The 18976-nt window shown below is 35.9% G+C and overlaps 1 protein-coding gene across 4 annotated transcripts in view; it reads left to right on the forward strand.

Annotated features, from left to right (window-relative positions):
• The window catches only part of ARHGEF7 (Rho guanine nucleotide exchange factor 7), a 264001-nt gene that overhangs the window by 231009 nt on the left and 14016 nt on the right, over positions 1 to 18976 (forward strand). For 2 of the 4 annotated variants that reach the window (XR_002098888.1, XM_019524330.1), the window contains exons 17-20: positions 61 to 154; positions 3627 to 3716; positions 16823 to 16922; positions 17593 to 17647. Coding sequence is in view for 3 of the 4 variants with exons in the window: in XM_019524330.1 (XP_019379875.1) it covers positions 61 to 154; positions 3627 to 3716; positions 16823 to 16922; positions 17593 to 17647 (339 nt within the window). In the remaining variant the exon portion in view is untranslated. Of the gene's footprint in view, positions 1 to 60; positions 155 to 3626; positions 3717 to 6609; positions 9224 to 16822; positions 16923 to 17592; positions 17648 to 18976 lie in introns of those variants that run through there. The other 2 variants (XM_019524331.1, XM_019524332.1) reach the window with 1 other exon arrangement.

Below are 18976 nucleotides of genomic sequence, written 5' to 3' on the forward strand. Positions count from 1 at the left end.
TTTTGAGAGGAGAGAATAATAAACCAATAAAAAACCTTTTCCTCTTTTCTTTCCCTGTAGGATCTCAGTAAAAGTCCTAAAACCATGAAAAAACTGCTTCCCAAGCGCAAGCCTGAACGTAAGCCATCAGATGAAGAGTTTGCACTGAGAAAAAGTAAGCAAGTGTCAATACATGTAGTCCCCTGGTGCATGTGTGTGGAGAGAGAGTTGCAGAGGCATGGATAGTATTTCAGTTTTTCTTCTAATCAGAAATTTGTACTTAACTTGACTTGCATAACAATTTCTCCAGTTTCTTGTTTTTATTAACTGACAGCAACAGTAGCAGGAATGGCTTACCCCTGAGATCATCTTGATATACTAGAAAATAGATACCTAAGATCCCTAGTTAAATTTTACAACATAAATATTTTCAGGAAAGAAATCGGTAATTTTGTGCGTAGTAACTTTAGGCCTGTGAACACCAATTTGGAGTTTAAAAATGGTTATCCTGATTTTATAAGGAATAATTAAATAGGTATGCTACTGAATCAATTATTTTAGAAGCTTTTTTAAAAGCTGTGGATTGGAAAGCAGATGCTTATAAGTACTGGTACTAAGATGCATATCTTTCAAAGTAGGTCACTTTTTTTTATATTTGGCAATCTTACCAATATTTCCTTTGACATAAGGATGTTTTATGACATCTGAAGCAAAGCGACATGCAGTTCTGAACTGTTCCTGTTTCTTAAGCTATAAAATTAATTGGCATAGGTTTCCAAAGAAAAAGGTACATCTATAGAAGAAGAAATATCATAAAGTTAAAAAATCTGTATGTTAGACTGCTAAAGGGAGATTTAGAGGTATAACAGAAGTGGAGGGCAGGGAGGAGAGATAAGAGAGAGGGTAAATGTCAATAGTTGCTACCCAGAAAATGTCTTATGCTTTGTTGTGTTAGGTAATATTACCCTGACTCCATAAACAAGATTTATAAAATAATAAGGAATCGGAGATCTCTGTAGTTCTTAGAACAATGCAGCCATTTAAACCATGCCCCCTCATCCAGGCTGCCTCTCACCCCTTTCTGCATGACCAAATTGGGTCTGCTGTCCTGCCATCCAGCCCATGGGGCAAAAAGGATGACTACTACTAATTTTATGTTTCATTCTGTTATTAATAAACAACATGCTTCTCTAGGTGAGTTGTATCTTTTTACTGTTTTTTTTAATTTTTATTTTGAAATATTTTAAAAACTTGTATAAAATTAGATTACAGACCATTTTTCTTGTTGTTCTTTGTTTACAGAGTATATATTTGAAATACTTATTCTAAGGATTACAGGTTTTAAAATGATTTCTAAGTAATAAAATATTAAATTTTGACTGATTTTTATAATCCAGTTATAGGTCTGATCAGCGCATAACAATTAGAATTCTAAAAATCAAAGCATCTTTTCATTACTGTCTAAGTATGAAGTATAATGATTACAGATAGACTTAAGGAAAATGGATCTGTAATTTTAAATGGTTTAGAATTGCAGTTGTGCAATTTAAAATAGTTATGTCACAAACTTGATCATTTATTTCTCATACAAGTAATCAACATATGCAAGAAAAGATGAAGCTAAAAGCCAAGTAAGTGTTAATTGGCCTTTTATTTTCTTTACATTTTTAATCTTTCCCAGCTGCTATAATTAGGCATAAAAGTGTAGTAATGGCAGAGAAACATTCTTGAATTTTTCCTACATTATAACCAATGCAGATGCATTGCAGTAGCTTCGTTGCTTCTTAATGAATGTCCAGTACAACACATCAAATCAGATATTTGTATGGAGGTTCAGTCGTCGTTGCCAGTATGCAGTTGCAGCTTCATTGCACTTCTCCAAGATACTAGGCAAACACTTGTAGTCTTAGAAATGATTGAAATGCAAATGCTAAAAACAACTTTTGTGTAGCTTTAGAGGGAGATTAAATAATTCTTACTTGTTTAATGAGAGGATACTTTTATTTTTTTTAAGTTTCATTTCTCAGCTAAAAGGAAAGCCTGACCTTTATTTAGTGACTGACTAAATTGAGACTTCACCATGTTGTCATACATTTTTAGCTAATGTTTCAGTAATTAGAAGTGATTGTTCTTTTGTGTCAATTGCTGTTTGATCGAGTAATTTGATAATACCAATCAATGAACCTAGATTTAAGGTAAGAAAGGAGAATACCTATAAAAAGCAGTGGTTTTTCTCTTCACTAGTTAAGTATGATTGCCTGAAATAATTGTTTGGTTGACACATTTCAGCACTGGTTAAAAAAAGTAATTCTGTAATCAGGAAAAGGATGGACATATTTGAATTCCTTGAGCATGACTGGGAAACCTTCAGGTTGATGTAAGCTCTTCTGTGCTGTTTGCAGCTAGACACAGTTCTTAACTTTAGTGAGGTTTTCCTTTTGTTCTGATTATAAATCATAGATCATTGGAAAATAATACTGTAGTAAAAATCTGAATATCCTGTCTGCTGGAACAAGGCTGTGCTTTTTGCTGACTTGAAAAACCTTTAGAAGCCCTCCATAACAATCTCCATGGCCAATAGCATATATATAGGTGTGTGTTGTTTAGAAACAAATCAAGCAACTGAGTGAAATTCTGCCTCCCTGAAGTCGATACAAAAATATATCTTGTTGAGTCACCTGGTGAGGTTGTACACTTTCAATCTTTGTATGCGGCTCTATATGAGAGTAGTATTATGCCCAAGGTTAATTTTCAGACTTCTAAACTTCCTCGTAGTATAGCTTTTGAAAAACTAGTTTCACTTGTGAACCTTCATAAAGTCTTTACTTTTATGCTCCATGATGCTTTAACTTTCTTTCCATGAAATAAATGTCCTATTCTCTGGTTTCTCCAATTTTAAACATTGATATGGCTTCATGTTCAAATATAATGGATTGTGTATTGTTTTTGTCTGCTCTTTTCAGAATACCACAGAGAGAATTCTTCCTACTGTAGGTATTCTATGAAGCTTAACATTTTCAGAAGGCTTCTTGAAATGTGGAGTCAGTGATCAGATTTAAAATGTTTTCCAGTAGATTTTATAATAGTAGTAGCAAATTGCCCATCAAGAATGTTGTGGGAATGCGGCAGAGATGGAGCACTGCCGCCTCCCAGGAGTGGGGGGGAAGCTTGCACATGGCAGCTGCCACCACCCAACCCATGTTGCTGCCGCTTCGCATCCAGCAGTCATTCTTGACATGCATTTTTGACACAAAACTGGCTGGAGCCACACCCCCCAAGAGCATTACAGACAAACAGACTAAGCCCTTTATCTGTAGCTGTATCTAGGTATAGAATATATGTGTGTATCTGTTTGCTGAAACACCACTTTCTTTTTTGCTTATTGCAACTTGTGGCAGAATGAAAATCATGAATAAAATACTGTCATCTAGATTTGTTATTCTGTACAATTTATGGAGGTATTCAAGAGTGGTGTTCTGTAGAACTGATGAACTTTAAATCTTAGTTGAATTGGAACATCAGTATTGATATTTGCCTGTAGAACTAGAATCACCTTACAAATAAAACTTGCTTAATAGCTCCAGTCATAGTAAAGCTTTGATTTTTTTTGTTTGTTTGTTTTTGTTTGTTTTCTTTATTGACTGTAGGTACAGCTGCGCTAGAAGAAGATGCTCAAATTCTAAAGGTCATTGAAGCTTACTGTACAAGTGCCAAAACACGGCAAACATTAAATTCAAGTAAGTTAGAAAATAAGGAAATGATTGAACAGAATTCTGGTTAGCTATTTTGCCAGTTACAAAGGACTGGGACTGTTTTCACATAATGGCATGTGTGGACTAAGATAATTGGTCTTTGGATACTGTCTCATTGTTGAATGCTTGGGTACCTGAAGGAGAGAATCAGAAGTCCTGAAGCAGTTTGTAGAATCCATATTATGTTATAGCAATTGGATCTTACGGTTCTTACAGCAATCCGTAGCATTTTATTTGCCATAGTGTGAAAGGCAAAAAGGAATGTCTGTTTGGATTGCTAAAAATATAAATGAGAGAGAAGTTGATAAATTTACAGGTAAATGGAGTAATAGATTTTAGTATTTTGGGGCTACATCTGCTCTTATACCTTTGGTTGATTCTGGTTAATGAATTATGTTCTTTACTTTAGGGGTTGAGAGAAACCTTGTCTCCCATTGCAGAAGAGTAACATTGCCACTAGCTGTTTAATAATTATTACAAATCATTACAAATTTTAATCCCTTTATAATATTTTTTTCATAGAGCAACTGTTCATTTTCTTTAATCTGTATGTGTTGGGAAAGGTTGTCACTTCTAGTTTTCTCAGATACGTATTCATTTATTTGTATCTTTTTATAATGTTCCCAAGATGTACTGGAAAATTTTTATTCAAATCAAGGTTGCAGTTGTAGCCATTCTCTGTATTGTAAATAAAATACTACATAGCAGGGGGATCTGTCAGCATGCATTTAGCTTGTATAAGGAAGAAGAAAAATGTTCACTTTGAATTTGCACAGTTTAGCCAGTAAACTTAATTTCTTCGTGGTGTACTATGAAATGGTCATGAGATGCATAGTGATCTTTGTTGTCAGCAGTTACGAGTTTGGACATTGTAATTTATTCACTGTCCATTAATGCTGTTGAAGTGTTTGTTAGTGTTCTTACCAAAGCAGCTTTTTTTTGCATCTTTTATTTCTACTCCAGACTGGCAGTGGGAAGTTCCTTGACAGAGCTGCAGTTGCTTTGGTGTTAATTGCAAAGTAGCTGATTTTTCAATGTTTAAAATTAAAATAGGAATTTGGGCCTTTCTGTCTAGGGGTTTATTGCAAGTCTCTCTCTCTGTCTCTTCCCCTCCACCCCCTTACATTTTAGATTGTTATTACCTAAATGTTTATGAGAAATGACACCTTTATTCCAGTGTCTCTTGAGTTTTGACACGTTTTGGGCCTTCAAGGTGACACTTGTCAATTTTAGTACTTGGCTCATTCCTTCGTTAGATCACTAATTTGATTTTTAATCATATGATCATTGTGTTTTTGTTGTGGTTTACCTGGTAAAAATGAACAAAGTCCATTTTAAAGTTTGAAAATTCTCATGTTCTGCATTTTAAACTAGATCATTGCTATTTTAAATGTCATCGCTGTGTGCTTAATTGGCGTTGATAATTCTTCAAAGATAATGCGACAAGAAATAGTTTGGGAACATTTAATATAATGCAGTTGTGTGTACGTAGGCGCACACAATGGATGTGAAGCATATTTTTTGCTTTTTTGCCTATTTCCCCTTTCTATGTATATTTAAGAAATATACATAGTGCAGTAGAAATCATTGCATACATCAAAAGTCAACAGCTTTTATTTGCGTTTAGCTTCAGTAAGAAACAATAAAAATACCAATTTAGATGCACATCTGCTTTTCTTGTAAAGGTTGCCCATTTGCATTAAAATTATAAATTTTTTTTCTGTCAAGACACTTAGTTTAAAATCAGAAGGGAAAGAAGGAACTCTTTCATTTTCAGTTCATTGTGTAATATAAAAAAAAAAAAAGCCAGGCATTTTTTTAAAAATGTCACAGTCTTTCTGTACCCCTTCCTCACCTCTGTGGTCACAAACTGCCTCTCCATCCCAACACTGACTTGACAGTTCTCTTAGTAGCACTGTCTTCGGTCCTACATTGTGCTGCTTTTGCAAGTCCAAATTCAGCCCTGTAAGGGTAATGGTGGACTGGAGAGAAGTTGGAGGGCAACATTTGTTCATATTTGGGAGGAACAAGGCATTTGGAGGTACTGTTGGGAAAGGGAGTGAAAAAGAGACAGCAAAGGGTGGGCCTTTCTTACAAACCTGATCTATCACTTCTTACTCTTAGAAGTATGAGACCCCTAGATAAGGGTTAACATCAGTAAAAATTCAGCATATATGGCTCACCTATACCTTTTCAGTTTTCAAGTGTTTCCAGGAACTTAATAAATAAATACTCTTCCAGATAGAAGTGTCAGGTGGGAGAAGTATTTTTGAATACTGTTATCCACACCAACTGTTCTGCAGGACTTGCTGGGGAATTAACTAAGATACAACCATTAAAATGACAATTGGCAGCGCCCTGGCAGGGAGCTAGCTAAAGTAAGTCTCTAAAATATTTGTAAGTGTTTTGGAGTTATTCTAAGGTAGCTCATCTGGTTTGCAACTTTTTGGTTAGTCCCATAAAATTCTCATTTTATAAAAAGATTTCCCTTTCTATTCTTATACCTGAACTATGTCTGTGGGCCAGTATTTTTGTTCTCCCCATTCAGTTTTCTGTTAAGCAGCATTGACTCTCCTATTCATTAAACAAAACATAGCAGGGTACTCAAATTATGATGCACTTTTCTAATTCAGTCTGCACAAAAGTTTAAAAAGAAAAACATTCAAAAGTTATTACGTGCCAAGTGTACCTTTTACATAAAACCCAACCAGAAATAATAAAGCTTTGGTGCCTTTTTAACAATATTTTCTCTTTTCCTTCTCTTCCCATCACCTTTTGCTTTTGTTTCATGTGTTTGGTTGTGGCTATTCCTTACGTTCTCCTCATCCCACCTCTGCCTATCCACATCTACCATTTCATTTCACCCATACATCCTTAGCATGGCAAGGCACTGACCTGATGCATAATCACGTCTTGGCTGATGATGACCAATCAAGTCTAGACTCCTTGGGTCGTCGCAGTAGTCTTTCTCGTTTGGAGCCTTCAGACCTCTCAGAAGACTCTGACTATGACAGTATATGGACAGCCCATAGTTACAGAATGGGGTCTACATCTCGTAAGAGCTGTTGCTCATATATCTCTCACCAGAACTAATGCACTTCTGAGCTTTTCTTAACAAATGCTTGTTGTATCACAGCCTGCTTTTCTTAGATGTTTTCTTGCTGTTCCTTGTCTCTTAATGTGATATTTTAACAACTTTTGAGGGGGTTTCTGATATTTCAATTGTACCTGATGGGAGGTTTTATTGCCAATTTAATACACATACAAATAGTCATTCTACAGACAGAGTGTATATCCTATTAAGGATATTATTTCTTTAGGGTTTTTTAAGTGACAGCTGTTGGTCTGTAGCTCTGAATGGTCTGTTTTTTGACTTGGTCAGTGTAGCAACAAGTTTATTTCTTTTTTTTCTTTTTGGAAACAGCGCGTTTTTGTATTTTGTACTGAAACCATACTGGTTTGTGAGCTAAGTGCCAGCAATATGGAAATACTTTAGACTTATAGTGGTCTAATTTTCTATGTATTATTAACACAAGGTATAAAGCAGGGGGAACGAGAGAAAAATATTTAAAATATGCAGTACAAGAACTATAAAATCATTTGGATATATGAATATCTGGGAAATCTGGAAGAGCATTTGCTAATCCATGAAATTTTGTTTTTGTATTTCTGTCTTTTTTGTTTGTTTGTTTTCATTGTTTAGATATTTTATGGAAAAAAATCGCACATTTTCACAAGTTAAGCAGTTGTGTCTTGGAAGACCTGGAAGTGTATGCCTGTTAAATGTGACATGTTTGGGTAGTTTCACTTTATCAGCAGTTATGCTGTCACTTTCCTGTATGCAATAGTGTGGAAAACACCAGGTTTTAGATGCTGATTTGGCTGTTAAAATGCACACAGTTGTTAGCAAATCATTCATCATTCTTTTTCAAACCAATAAAATTCCAGGTAAAATCAAACTATTTGTAAGGGTTCCCATTAAAAAAGCTTGTGTGTTCAGCATCTGGAACTGTAGGTATAATTGCGGTTAAATTGGCTTGTTGGAAATAGAATACTTGGCTTTTGGTTTTCACAGTTTGGATGTCTGTGACATTTTATGGTGTTTTGTAATTTCTCTCATAAGCACATTTATTTTCAGCAGCCAGCTCTTCATTCAGAGTAATATTAGATTTGCAGAAAACTGGATGTGATGCATTATATGAAGTTGAAGGTTTTGAATCTGCACCTGTGACATCACTGGGGGAACGTGTGTGTTCTGTATTGAAATTAACAGAACTGGAATTGAAATACTTGTTTTCTAAATCCTTCCTAACATTAGCATTGGGGGGGAAAAAAAGCATTTCCCTAAAAAAGGTCAGTAATTTTACTTGCTTTCCTTAGGACTCCAGGGTGCTGTGGTTTTTTTCCTTCAAATCGTACAGTGCTCAGTGTTCCAGTATCACTGCATGAACAATTAAGATAAGTGTGGTACAGTTGTTGCTGTCTGGGAATATGACTGAATTGATTCCAAGTCCTGAGGCAATAAGACAGTTTTGCAGGTGGCTTAAGCAGAAAAGTAAACTTGAATATTTAATGGTTTAAACATGAACAAGCCCAGAAGGATGTCAGAGTGGAGAAATTGTATTAGTTCTTCACATTGGTAACTTAACTTTCTGTTCTAAAGTGTTTGCTAATCTACTCGTATTCTATCACTATTGATGGATTGGAAAACTAGCTAATGAAAGTTAAAATGCCTGTCAGGATGATTTTTAAATGCACTATCATACAAGTGTTAGATTGACCCTCCTGGTGTCCAGGTATATGTATGTGTTGCGCTTAATTTTATCTAAAAGAAAATTGCTGATGGGTATCCAGTATGTGGCGTATGTACTCTATGCTGTCAGACAGCTGAGCATCTGTAAAGCCCACTTAGCTTTCATTTTTACTTTAAAAACACAAAGTATTCGCTTTCTACTTACGCAGAAAGTGTGGGTCATTTTTCCTGTTGTTTTTAAAGCAATAGTGTTCCAGTTAACTACTGTTTTTTGCATTGGTTAAATGCCTATTCACTTACATAATACAGCTGTTACATATATTATGTACTGTAAATATGAGTTTGAAAAACAGTTGCTGCACTTGAACTTTCCTTTATCACACAGAATGTTTTTGTTACCCAGGTCTGAAGATTTTATTGACTTTCTATGCACCAAAGCTTTGACAGTTTACCACCATTAATTCTTGTAGCAGGTAAATCATATAATCAGAATGATGTTATGTTATGATGTTTTTGAATGCTAACATCACTACAGAATTAAAAATCATTCAGTGTTTTCAATGTTACAGGCCAACTAACTGTTGTGAATTGATCAAAAGTATTAATACAACAAGCTTAAAAAATGCCAGTGTGAAAATGGTGGTATTCAGTCCAAAGGTTCAGTGTTTCTATTTTTGTGGAACTTTAGTCATGGTAATAATATAGTACCTTATGTTTATGCAATTCTGTTTAAAAAAAATGTGTACAGTTAGTATTATACTGAAAGGATGGAAAACCTGAATTAGAAAGTAGGGTTAAGCCATTGTTAGCCCCTTTCCATATGGCTTAAATGGTATTTCCATTAAATTAGTATTTACGCATAAACTGACACCAAGCTATACTGATTGCGTGTTTTGCATAATTTTGCCAAAACACAGTAATGTGTACATAGTGACGTAAAATATTAAAAATCTATATATTGTGCATTTCATTTGTGAATGGGAGAAACCATCTTTGGTAGGTGACTGCCTTTTGAAAATTCAAAATGGATGTATAGCTGAATGTTGCATTGTATTGTACAGTATGCATATTGTTTGTGGTTGCATATACCAATTGAGTGTTTTGTTTTATATAAAAAGGACATCTGTTATGTACAGTTGAAATAAATTTTGCATTTGCTAGCCTGTGACTTTAATTATTATGCAGGAGAAAGGACAATGTAACTTAACATTTCACATTTATGTGGCTTTTCCCCTGAAAATAGTGTAAAATAGTATAAAAATGAAAGCCAAATACTAAAATAAGGAAAACCTTTGATAGTGAAGGTAATAATTTATCATCTGTATATAGTAACTGAGATAGATGTACTTTGACGGATGACCCAAGTCTAAATTGTTCCATTTCCTGCTGTTTTTTGGGGTGGAGAGTGGGGTGCATTAGCTCTCTTATGCTCGCTCTCTCACTCCTTTTTTCAGCATTCACTTTGCAAAGGTATTGTCACCTATAGTATGTGTTCACCTTTTCGTTTATGGAAACAGTAGTATTTCCTCTTCATATGGCAAATGTATTCAATGTCTTTTGGCAATTTATTCTCACTAACAGAACAGTCTAGGTAGTAACTGAGAAGTGTGTAGCAATTTTAAGACCAAGTAAAAACAACTTGGATTAAAAATGTATTCGTGGGAATGGTTATCAGATACCAAAAAAGAGTAAGCAAGTATAGTTTTGACACCCTAAATGCTACATTTGTATAATCATCTGCAATTTTTGTTGCAACTTTTTTTCCTTAAACAGTGAATATTTACTACATATGTAGTATTACTATATAAGTCATTCACATTTTTGAGTGACCTTAAAAAGATCGAATATGTATGTCAGGACCAAGATAAGAACAAATAATCCATTCTAGTAGAAACACGAATGTGCTAAAGTTTACTATTAATGTAACAGCTCTCTTCTATTAACTTTTTTCTAATGAGCTTTTATATCAATTAGGGAAATATTTGCAGTTCCTAAACTAAAGTAAGTATGTTTTGTGTATTCTTCATTTTTTTTTCTTAGAGGTTTTCATATGGTTTATTTCCCAAAGTAGGAAGCCCCTTATTAGATATTACATCATAGCAATGTGCTTTTCTACAGAAGTTTTACCTCTGTCTCTGAATCTTCAAGATTGTGTCTAGTCTGACCATTTGGTGGTAATATTAACAACTGGGGGCTTCATGTTTATTTCAGTCCATTCCAAATGACACCATTTTATAAGTGAACTTTCTTGTTTGTTTTGTTTTCCCTGTCTACAGCATTAGGAATCTGAAAGCCCCACTGCATTCTTTTGTGCTTGCATATCACTGCCCACACTAACATTTTTCATACTCTCTCTGGCAATGCATTACAGACCCCTTTGTACTCGAGCACACCTATGCAGCCTCCTGGCTTTCTGTGGTGTTTGATAGAGTAGGTGTGGGCTGAACTTTTTTGATTTTGCATTTGGAATCTCTTTAACTGGGTGGATGCACAAGAAAGAACAGAACTGGGCTTGCTCTCTTACCCCTGTCATATCCACAGTGCTACCAGAATTAAAAAGAGTAACTACTTACTCAGTGCACACAGGGAAAGGGAATAGAGATGCCATTTCTAGTGTCCCTCTACAAATAGAATTTCACTGAATTTTCATCGCTGATTATACTGATTTACCCATAGTGTTCATCCATGTTAATACGTTAAATTGACTGATGCAGTACAAAGTTGAACATTGAAGTGCAGCTTTTCTTGCTACTGCACAGACATGCCTGACTTGCACATGAAAATGCCAGACCTCTTGTTCAGATGGCCCATTGCATATCTTGACTGTCTGTTAGTGTGTGTACTTACCTGATTTATGCATATGGTTGCGGTATCTGAACTCCAGCTGGATCTTTGTGACCTTCTTTTAAACTCAAGCCCTATAGGGCTCTTAGCAGTTGTGTTAAAAGAATTTCTAAGCCTGTAAAAGGATCCTATTAAAATAGTTTTCTTGTTTAAAAAAAAAAAAAATTAAAGGTAGAAACAAGACTGCATGAAGTTAATGTGAAGACCATATAGTTATGGATCATTGCTCTTCTCACTGCTCACTCTTCTGCAGTTGCACATATAAAAAGATGAAGAGGATGGTGAGATCTGTATATTCCAGTTATCACTATTAACCCTAAATTATTCCCCAAATTTGGTACTTGAAATTCACCATTTCTAAACTCCACAGTGTTTGTATCTGTTAGCTGTGGTATTTTTAATTTGCTCTGTTTAGGCCTAGGTTAACACAAAGTGTGCTCAGCTGTTCTTTCCCTGTCTTTTAGTGTAATCAGGTAAGCGTGAAATGAAGTAGTCTTCCCTACAAACCTCCTCCCCTTCAACTGTATGAACTCATGTGAGATTGACCCCAGTTGTCTTCCTGCCTAGAGCAGGGGGCTGGACCCGATGATCTTCAAGATCCCTTCCAGCCCCTAACAATCTGTGAAACCCCATGGTCAGAGTGTACTGTGATGCAACTTCTAAGGCAGTAGAGCTGCATCATGGATCTGAGAGATCATACATGTACGACTTGTAAAAGAGCACCCTGCTCCCTTTTTGAAAGGCAAATGAGAAGGTGCAGTTATAGTTGCCACTGAGTACTAGTGGAGACCTTGATGGATTCCAATCTGCATTCTGCCTTTTTCTTAGGAACTGATTTTGCTCAGTCATGAGTGCTGTTCTGCTGGCTTTAGACTGAGGTCAGCTGGCCACTTGTCATGTAAGCTGGTTAGCATCTCATGTTATGGGTATCTGCTTTATGAATGTTCCAGGTATATCTGAACGTGCCCTCCAGTATGGATAATACATACCTAGAAGGTATTTGTCACTGGTGAATAAAAGCACTGGTTTGTCACTGAGGGATTTGGTATGTGCCTCTTATATTGTTTCCCATATTGTTGCATGATGTGCTAGTTCTGGGTACAGTACAATAAATGTGCTGATATTACTCTCCTGTACTTCATTTACCCAGTGGATGTTTACAAATTCTGCTTCTGCCTTGGAGGATATTGCTAGTGAGAAGCATAAAAGCCACCTTACCTTAGCTTGTGTTCTGGGAAAGCAAGTATCTATGCAGTTGGTTACAAGTTTGTGTCTGCTTATTGATAGGATTTTGTTGAAGTGGGCAGTTGTGACAGCTCTTGGGAGAACTTTCAGTTCCTTGTTTTCTCTGGCTTTTTCATTTGTGCAGTTTTATATTGGGTTTGTTCTTACTTTGTGACAAACATCTCAATAGCAACACCTGCCATGCTTTGATGGAGATTAATTGTAACTTCTTTGACAGGATGGGATGGTTTCACCATCTGCAGCTTGTTCCAAATGTGATAATCCATTTGCCCATTGGGGGTTTTGTGTTTTTTAAGCATCCATGATTTAAATTATATGTGCCCTGCATACTTTGTTGCATAATGGTTGCCTAATAAAAGTTGACTTCAGTTTTTAATTTAAACTACAGCTTTTTGTTGTTTAAAACTCAAACTAACAATGTTGAAGGTCTTGTTAAGCATTTAGTCATGTGTGTATCTCTGAAATTGCTTTTGTGTTTTAGGAATGTTCCCATCTCATCTCCACCCGTGTGTGTGTGTGTGTGTGCGTGTGCGTGTACGCGCGCGCACGTGTGCTGAAGCTGGAGTTGGGCCCAGGAAGATGCACCATTGTTACTTCTCTCTGACATCCATTTTAGTTTACTCCTTCACACTTTTAAAAACATGGTTTTTATTTGCTTCAAAGTCTTTGTTTTTGTATTTTCTTCATAAAAGCATGGCCTTTGTAATGTACTATTCATGTGCTTTCCCCTAACTCCCTCTCTCCTTTTTTCATACTGTACCTCTTGTGTTTGCTTCTCTCTTTGAAGTTCAAGGCATTTTTGTTTTGTGGTTTGTAGTTTTTTGTTACTCCCAGACTAAAATATCACATCAATGATGTTTTATACATGACACAAAGTCCTGTAAAGTGCAAGGCTGTAATGGTACTGACATGTTTAATCCCATTGATTTCCATAGGCCTGTATATGAGTACAACTTTAGACAAACATTTAAGTTTCAGCTAGCATGTTGCAGCTTACTGGGCCAGCTGTTCCCTAAACCGCAAGCCAAGTAGCCCTACCTGTACTGTGATATGAAAGGGCTAGTTAGCACTGCTGCGTGCTAGCACTACATAGCCTGTCCCCATGCTAATTAGTTTACCCATGGGTGTGCACAGACACAGCTGTGCTACTTGCCATTTGAGATGTTCTGTCATGCACACTGTGGTGTGCTTGAAAGTGCTGCTGCCAAGCACAGTAGATTTACTGCAAAGACAGGACCTATGTAGTACAGCCCAATTGTCAGTGTTGGGGTAAGGATAGTGGCTATTAAGCTACCTTTAGATCATCCTGATCTGGCACTGCTATATTATGTGGTATCTTCATAGCCTGTCACCCTTGGAATGTTAATTTTTTTTAAGTGTGCAAGGAATTTAAGCACTCCCACTCCCTTAAGAAAATTTGACTGATTTTTTTTACATGCATGCTTAGCAACTAAATATAGCAACCTCTGTATAGCTGAGCATGTGAATAGGTTATTGAATAATAGTAAAATAATAATGTGCCAGTCTACTCTTTCTTCATTTGAATAACAGCCATGCTATTGGTAAGGGTCAGCAGGGTAATAAAGCAGGTTAGAATTGAGTTGTTCTGTTTTATATTGTCATATTAAATGTATCCATTTTGCATATACTGTGCAAATCTGCATAATGAAGGTCTCAGTGTAAGATGAAAAATGCTACTTTGATATCCTTTTATTTCTAGTAGGCTATTAGCAAGAGCCCATGCAGTGCACGAAGAACATGAGAAAACAAAAATATTTTTTCTTAGTGGTGAACAAGCTAATCTCATCTGAGATCAGAGCAGTGAAAATTGTGCAATGGAAAATAGTGAAAAAGTATTACTAAGCCTGTCAGTGCAGCAAGAGTGACAGTGGCATATTCTCAGTATTCTCATGTGGCATGAAAAGATCAGTAAAATAGGAAGTTTCATTTTACACAAATGATGTGTGTGTCTACATAGTATATTACATAGGGCATTTTTATGATAGCTTTCTTTTTATAAAGTTGTGCTTAAACATTCTACATCACTGGCAGGAGATGCCTTCAATTTTGATTATGCATTAGCATATATTTTTGTGTACGTATATATGTAGTATATAGAGATATACATGCATATCGTATACATGTGTCAGTGTGTATGTGTGCTCGTATAATATTGGGATAGCATAAACAGGGCAGCTAAAAAAAGAAAATGTTATAACTGTGTATATATACACGCACACCCCTGTGAGGACTTCATATTAGTATGACTTTACCTCTGGCAAAGAGAATTGGATGCTGCTCTGTATGGAGATAAAATGCTATATAATGCTCCAGTTGGCTGAGAGAATCACTGGAGAAAAGCACAAGATGCTTTGCTTTCTCAGGTCAAATTTGTTTTCTGTTTAAGGTGCTTGGAACTGAGTTTGGGTCCTGAGTTCTGATACCAAGTGCCAACAGTTCATTAACTAGCCTCTTAAAATCATTTTTAGCTCAGTCTCCTAGGGCAGCCTACAGACATATTTCCCTGCATGTTAGTCAATCAACTGTAACATGCACCAGACAGATGATAATTTTGCACTGTATGAAGTTATGACGGACAGCTCAAGTACAGAAATAACTTTCACCCCCCCATTAAGAACTTCAAAATTGTCATGATTCAAGCCATTCCTGCACTGGAAAACATTACTTTCTTTTGTACAAACTTTCAAAACGTTTTCCCTATTTTTATGACATATGACAGTCTTTAAGGATATAAAACTCTCCCTTAAATTATTTTTCCTCACTAGGATAGCTTATGTTTGTCAGTAGGCAGCGTTCTGTTTTTTTACTGTTGACTGAATGGTTCTTGAAGAGTTTGATTGCAAAGGTTCTGACGGTTCATATCTTTCATTGGGTTCACTTTTTTCTTGTTTAGAGATTGTTTTGTTAACAATTATGAAGGAAAGGCAATGGTGTAATGAAGCAGCTGGTCATCAAGAACTGACTAATTTCTAGCAACATATCTGCTTCCAACAATGCACATTTATTGGGTGTAATCTCAAATCATGCTAAAATCAAGATATTCCAAGTTAATTGAAAACCATAATAATAAATTGGAATTATATATCATTTTAAAAAAAATACCATTTTGGAGTAAATATGCAACAGTTCCAACTCTTTATCTACTTTATTTTGCCAAATATATAGATTCTGATCAAATGCTTCAGCAGCACTTCATTTACAAATCTTTTAGGTAATAATTTGTTGCAGCCTAATTAGCTTTCACTTCCAGTACAATTTGCTGCAAAGCACACCTGTCCCCAAAGAAGTACAGTCTTAATTAGAACCACTTCATAATTTACAGAAATTATCAAACAGAAGTATAAATTTGTAATGATAGTAAAAATGTACATAGGAAAATCTGCTGATGTTTTGAATTTGGTGTAACTCCAGTTCTCTAAAACTTTAAAAAAATGTATCTTTTAAAAATATGTACTCTGTGTAATTGTTTTAGTTAATTTAATTTGGTTGTAGTTTATTATGAGTAAAAAGCATCAAACTAAATATATAGATATATCTATAGATATCTAATTGACATACATTTATCTATATGTATGTATATGTAAAACTTGTGTGAATTTGAGGACTGTAGGTTTTTTGTCGGGGAGGGGAATTATTTCTTCATGTTCCTCTTCCACTTGTATGGAATTGATCTCATGTGTGCCCCTTAAATTATACATTCAACAATTTGTTCTTCTACCTGATTCGCACTAGCAAAACCATTTGTTTCGTTGGAGTAATTGGATTTATGTCAATTAGATAAATCCATAGTTGGATTTATGCCAGTATAAAGGAGACCAGAATTGGATCCAAAGACTTTAATTACAATTAACTATATGGATAAAGATACAAATCTGTTATTTACTTGATTTTGATGAATTCACATAGAACTTATATGTTTAGAGAGCTATATATTGTACTGTGCCTTGATTGGTTTTGGTACAGCAGGACCATGGGCTACACTGAGGAGTTCCATCACCAGTAAAAAAGAAGAAATAGGTCAGAACTCTTTTTTTTTTTAAATCCAGAGCATATTGAAAAACATTGTTAAATTAGTTAGTTAAAGCTGGTGTTCAGGAGAGAAAAACCTTAAAGCAAAATGCTCTGTTCATAAGTATGTCAGGCAGTTATATAAAATAATCTCTTTCAGAATATCTCTTATTGTTTGCATGTTGTTGATTTTGCAATATATTTATTTTTTTTGTAACAGGTTCTCGTAAAGAATCTACTCCTCAAGTGCTGCTTCCAGAGGAAGAGAAAATTATTGTAGAAGAAACAAAAAGTAATGGCCAGACTGTTATAGAAGAAAAGTAAGCATTTCTAATGAATGGTGGATTAAAACAGTAAACTTCAGACTTTCACAGAAAAAATCATTTGGGTTATACACTTGGCTGTTTAGCATTTTACTTAGTCGCAATAGGTTTAAGATTAGCATTAGTGGAATTCTTTGCTGGTTGTCCAGAGGATTAATTGCCAGCCCCATTTCATGTATTTGACTGGCTTTTAACTGTTTTTACTTTTTTTCTTTCTTTTCTTGATGATGTCTTCTTTCTGGGCCAGTTGGGAAATAAGTTTTTTGCATTTCCCTGTATGACTAGGGAACTAGGTGTTTTCTTATGTTATCACTTTTCAGACTACTTTTAAGTTTGTGACTTTAATTGATAATACCCATTTAGTATTTATAACATAACTTTCTAGAGATCCACAGTGTGTTGAAAAATACAGTGGCATGAATCATGCTGTATATTTTGACACATCATTCTGTCATAGAGCTTATATTGGAATTGAGATGTCCTATAGCAAGGGATAGTACAATCCAAAGGTTTGAGGAGTTACTGATTCTTTTGCTACTCCCATTCATAATGATTGGCTTTTATGTTAATGGTACTAATATCTTTTGATTATACTCTATAAATCTGGTAAATAATCCATTTACCTTTAATGAAAGTATTGCAACGGTTCTTAATATTTTTATTTTAGAAGCCTTGTTGACACGGTATATGCATTAAAGGATGAAGTACAGGAACTAAGACAGGTTGGTAAATAATACGTATATTGTACTTAATTAACACCAGGCATGATTATTAAATTAGCTATTTTTCAATGGAATGTATTTCAATTTAGAATCTGAGGTGGTTAGCCCAAGTGGATATTCAGAAAATCAAGGCAAATAATGAACACACAAGAAAAGCATAAGCTTCAGAGATTGGCTATAGTTGTCAGACCATTCCAGTCGGTGATGTATCTGGGGGGGGCACGAGGCAAGGGGGGCAAGTGGAATGGTGTTCCTACCCCCAGGGAGTCTGTCACAGCAGGTACAAGCCTTTACCCGCTATATATGTATCAAGGGGGGTTGGTGGGAGCGAATGGGGCACCAAGGTTGGCTCTTAGGGAACCTGGCTACAGGGCTACTGCTGCTAGAGTAGAGTTAATGCTGCTTCAGGAAGGCCATCCTTTCCTCTCACCAGCATCATCTTCTCCCACATGCTCAATGAGCTGGCTATGCCTGTCTGCATTTGTACATGAGTTTGGATCCACTCCAGCCCATTGATTTATATCCTTTCTCTCAGCCTCTGTTTAAGAACCACAAAGCACAGATTTTTTTAATTCATTATATAAGTGAGACATCTGGTAGATTTCCCAAAGGTAAATAGTATGAAATGTGCAACTGCTTTCTTAGCATGGGAGCACATGTTTTTAATGCCTAACCTTACAGATAAAAAAGGATGTGGAACCTTGAAGAAATCAGCAAACAAAAAAGTCCTTTGGTACAGAGTAAAGGGTGTCCAACTATGCAGAAATGTATATAGCTTTTATAAATAGAATGCAAACATTTAGTCAAGTAGTGGATGTTGTCAGCCCTCATTTATTTACATTCAAAGTAAATGAGCTTCCACTGGTGTAACTGGAATCGGACAATAGGCTGGATTCAGCAAAATGCTTTACCTCATTGCCTTGTGTCTATCTAGCACATTAAGGCTTAGATCCACGAGCTGAGCTATAATATGAATGCTAAACAATAATAATGGCTATATACAGTAGTTCAGTTTCTACCAGGAGTATTGGTGTTCTCCCAGTAGAAGAAAAGTGTCCAGACTTTCAAGCTTTTTCTTTCAAAGCAAAAATGGCCAGGGTTAAATTGCTTCTGGGACTTCCTCCTAGGAACCTGGCCATCTGGGAACCAGGAGGAGTGGAGCTGGAGGAAAGTCTGCCATGCCTTCCCAAGACTTACTCATGGTAATTACCATGCTCCAGTAGACTTCAGCATCATGTGCGTGTGGCGGGTGCAGAGATCCCACCTCAGGAACACAGCTGGGTATTCGTATCCCTCCGCTGTTTCCACCACGTGAGGCGGGCCAGTAGG

Source organism: Gavialis gangeticus, unplaced genomic scaffold (genome assembly GCF_001723915.1).
Source record: "Gavialis gangeticus isolate Ggan-Ray unplaced genomic scaffold, GavGan_comp1, whole genome shotgun sequence".
Lineage (NCBI taxonomy): Eukaryota > Metazoa > Chordata > Crocodylia > Gavialidae > Gavialis > Gavialis gangeticus.